General features: G+C 51.4%; 1 protein-coding gene across 1 annotated transcript in view; it reads right to left on the bottom strand.

The window, feature by feature from the left end:
- The window catches only part of PCBP3 (poly(rC) binding protein 3), a gene marked incomplete at its 3' end in the record, with an annotated part of 19,864 nt that overhangs the window by 8,460 nt on the left and 8,266 nt on the right, over positions 1-3,138 (bottom strand). Inside the window, exon 8 of the mRNA XM_010150305.1 lies at positions 2,664-2,705. Within this exon, the coding sequence (XP_010148607.1) occupies positions 2,664-2,705 (42 nt within the window). The remainder of the gene's footprint in view (positions 1-2,663; positions 2,706-3,138) is intronic.

The raw sequence follows: 3,138 nt of genomic DNA, 5'->3' as shown, positions 1-3,138 counted from the left end.
CCTGCTGAAACGCAGTCAGCTCCGGATAGGACCGGGTATGCCACCGCTCCTGCAGGTAGCAGGGACATCAGCATCCATTGCTCTTTACTTTTGGAACTATCTGGTTTTCTAGCAAATTAAACCCAGGCGAGCCCTGTTTGTGCAGCTCCTTGTCCTTTAAGACACAGTTTGGATAGTGATATTTAGCAAACACCTGTAATAGCAGCAAGGAAAAAAGCCTGGGAGAGAAGAGGATGGCTATGCCTACGTGTTAAGGTGAAAGCTGCTACGTGAACACTTGTGGTGCATGGAACACTCCTCTCCTCTTTCCTGAGAAAAGCTGGAAGCAAAACCCTGAGGGCATTTCTCCAAACTCTGTTTTCTCCAGCAGACCAGAAGGGAGTTCTCCCCACCAGACAGGATGGAAGAGGATAGGACAGCAGTGCTGGGACCAATGTACAGCCACGCCGAGCATCCCTGGGCACCCACAGCAACGCCTGGGTACATCTCACCAGCTGCCAGACCAGTGCGTACCCAGGACCGATGCTCTGGTGTGGGAGCTTCCCTGCTCCTGACATTTATTTCACTCCCAAACGGCCCTGACTCCCAGCTGTCCTTTCACCTCCCAGTGCAAATCTGGTGAAGGCAGGTCGCTACACATCACTTCCCAAACAGTTTACAGGTACTTGGGCAATGCCGAAGCCCTTTGTGAGCCAAAATCCTCGCTGACCTAGCGGAGGGGGAAGTGTTCCCAGAGGGTAAAATCAAGGCAGGAGCTCACAGTTTAGCTTTGGCATTCAAAATTCTGCCCACCCTGCAGCCATGGGTCTGCAAAAGGTATTTGCTAAACACAGACAGCTGTCAGAGCAAGGGCAGTGCCCTAAAATCACATCCAAGACTGGTTTCTGCACCGAGCAGTGTTTAAAATGACCGATCTTTGCGAGAGAGCTATGAGAGTAAGGATAGAGCACATGGCTCCTACACAAGCAACTTTTCCCAGGTTTCCCAAAGCTGCTGGGAGCAGGGCAGAGCACAGCCAGGGAAAGTATTAAATGCATTTCATTTCTGACAGTCAGAGGGGTATAATAATGAGGAAAACACTAAACTGTTGCCACCGCTTGCAAAGGAAAACCATGACAAAGAATACGTTGATGACCCCTCGCTAAATACGCAGGTGTGTTTATTTATATCCCGCTTAGGGAGCAAAAGTGACGCGCACGCAATTAAGAACATTTCCGAGCCACCACCACAGCAGGCTATTCGAAGTGCACGCATACTGGTGTCACGTGGAAAGGCAGAGCCTGGCCTCCACTAAATGGGGTGAAATCACGGCTCCTAAAATGCAAATCCAGCCTACAGCTCCTAACCACTCCCACGGGGAGTGTGCATTCGTGGCATCAAACAGCCTCACCCCGTTCGCAATCACGCAAAAATATGATTTCATACCCAAAGCACCCACCAGAACGAGGAGCACCAAGCTCCACCATGCTCTTCCCGCGGGCGGGATGGCTGGAGAAGGCTTTCCACCCAGCCCACACCACTTACAACTGAGCCGCATCCCCAGGGCGGCACGTTGTACGCAGCCTCCGCTGCGGACCCCTGACTCACAAGCCTGCCAGTAAGAGAGGGCCTCTGCATGGGAGTCGACGGGTATTTTATCTCCTCTGAAACACATTTAGAAAAACTCAGCTTTTTCCAAGAGCTCCCCGGCATGTGTCAGCCATGACGTCACCCAGAAGCCAAGCAGCTGTCTGCTGCCGGCACTGCAGTGCCTCACTGCTGATATACATGGAGAAACACTTTAAAATACACTCATCTACTTCTGTTGGCACTTCTACGTGCAGACATGCCAGCAGGTGTTCCCTACATGTCTCCCCAACAGACGTGCCGTGGCTCCCTGACCCACCGCAGGCACAGGAGCCTGGCGCAAGCAGGAGCATCCAAGCATCAGCAAAACCCATCCGCGCTGCAAGCCTGAGCAGCACCGGTCTCCACACCGAGGAGTACGAGACGAAGCAGGGACCACATCCACGATGCCCCCCGCAGGGTGATGGGGAGCCAACCCCAGCGAAACAGCCGTCAAAACCAGGATGACCGCTTCGGTTTGGGGTCCAGATCCCCTGGGGAGGCTCAGAGCCTTCGGTAAGGTGAGATCCAGCAGCGTGGTGGGTGGGCATCCTCTCCATCCCACCCTCAGTGCCTGCTTCTGAGTCACCCGTAGGAGGACCCCCAAAAAGGCATGTCCCCCAGCCCCGGCTCCAAGCAAGAAACCACGCATCGCTGGAGCTCTGGTTTGTCCCCACCCCACCAAGGCACTCAGCACCTAAATAAGCCTTTGGCTTACCAACATTTTAAGGAAAAGGGGGAAACAGAGGGGAAAGTATTTCCTCTTTTTGCTTGTTTTGATCATTGTGAGGCACAAAATGCATAAAGTATGATTTCTCTCAGAACAAAGGGATAGCACTGAACAATGCAAACAATTTAGCATCAGGCCAAGTCCTCAGAATTAATAAAGTTTAGTGCTAACAGGTTAAAAGGCTATTCAAGGTAGTACAGATACTACACACGGCCAGTTACTTTGAAAATATGCTATTAATATTATTGTCTAATATTAATATTTTGTGAATTAACAGTAGCATGCAGGTGACAGAAAAGGGTATAAGAAAAATTAGGGTAAAACTCACATCCGGGTGTGGAATAGCGTATTGTCCCTGAATTGTATAGGCCTGCAAAAGAAAAAAAAAACCACATTATTAGGGCTGGCAGGAGGCAGCGGCAAAGCCCCATGTCTCTCCGCGGCGACTGCTGTCCCCAGGATTTGCTCCTTTCTGCCTGATGCTGTTAATGCAGGAGCTAACGAGGAGTTCAGCCCCCACCCTGCTCTGCCCGGGACCCTGTGCTACCCCCAAATAGCTGAGCGTGGGGAGGCACTGGCACACCTCCACTCCAGTGAAAATGCGGTGCGGAATCTTGAATTTTGACTAAACCAGCTTGATTTTGAGGCTGGATGGGATAAGGGAATTGCATGGAGCAGGAAGACTGGGCTTCACTGTACAAAAGACATTCATCCAACCCGAATTATCTGTGTAGCGGGTGCACGGTAACAATCCCACTGCCCTTGGCACCAAAATGTGATCCTACAAAGCGAGCCAGTGCAGT

Source organism: Eurypyga helias, unplaced genomic scaffold (assembly GCF_000690775.1).
Source record: "Eurypyga helias isolate BGI_N326 unplaced genomic scaffold, ASM69077v1 scaffold33544, whole genome shotgun sequence".
NCBI lineage: Eukaryota > Metazoa > Chordata > Aves > Eurypygiformes > Eurypygidae > Eurypyga > Eurypyga helias.
The sequence above is the reverse complement of the archived record's forward strand: the minus strand, read 5'-3'. Positions and strand labels throughout refer to the sequence as shown.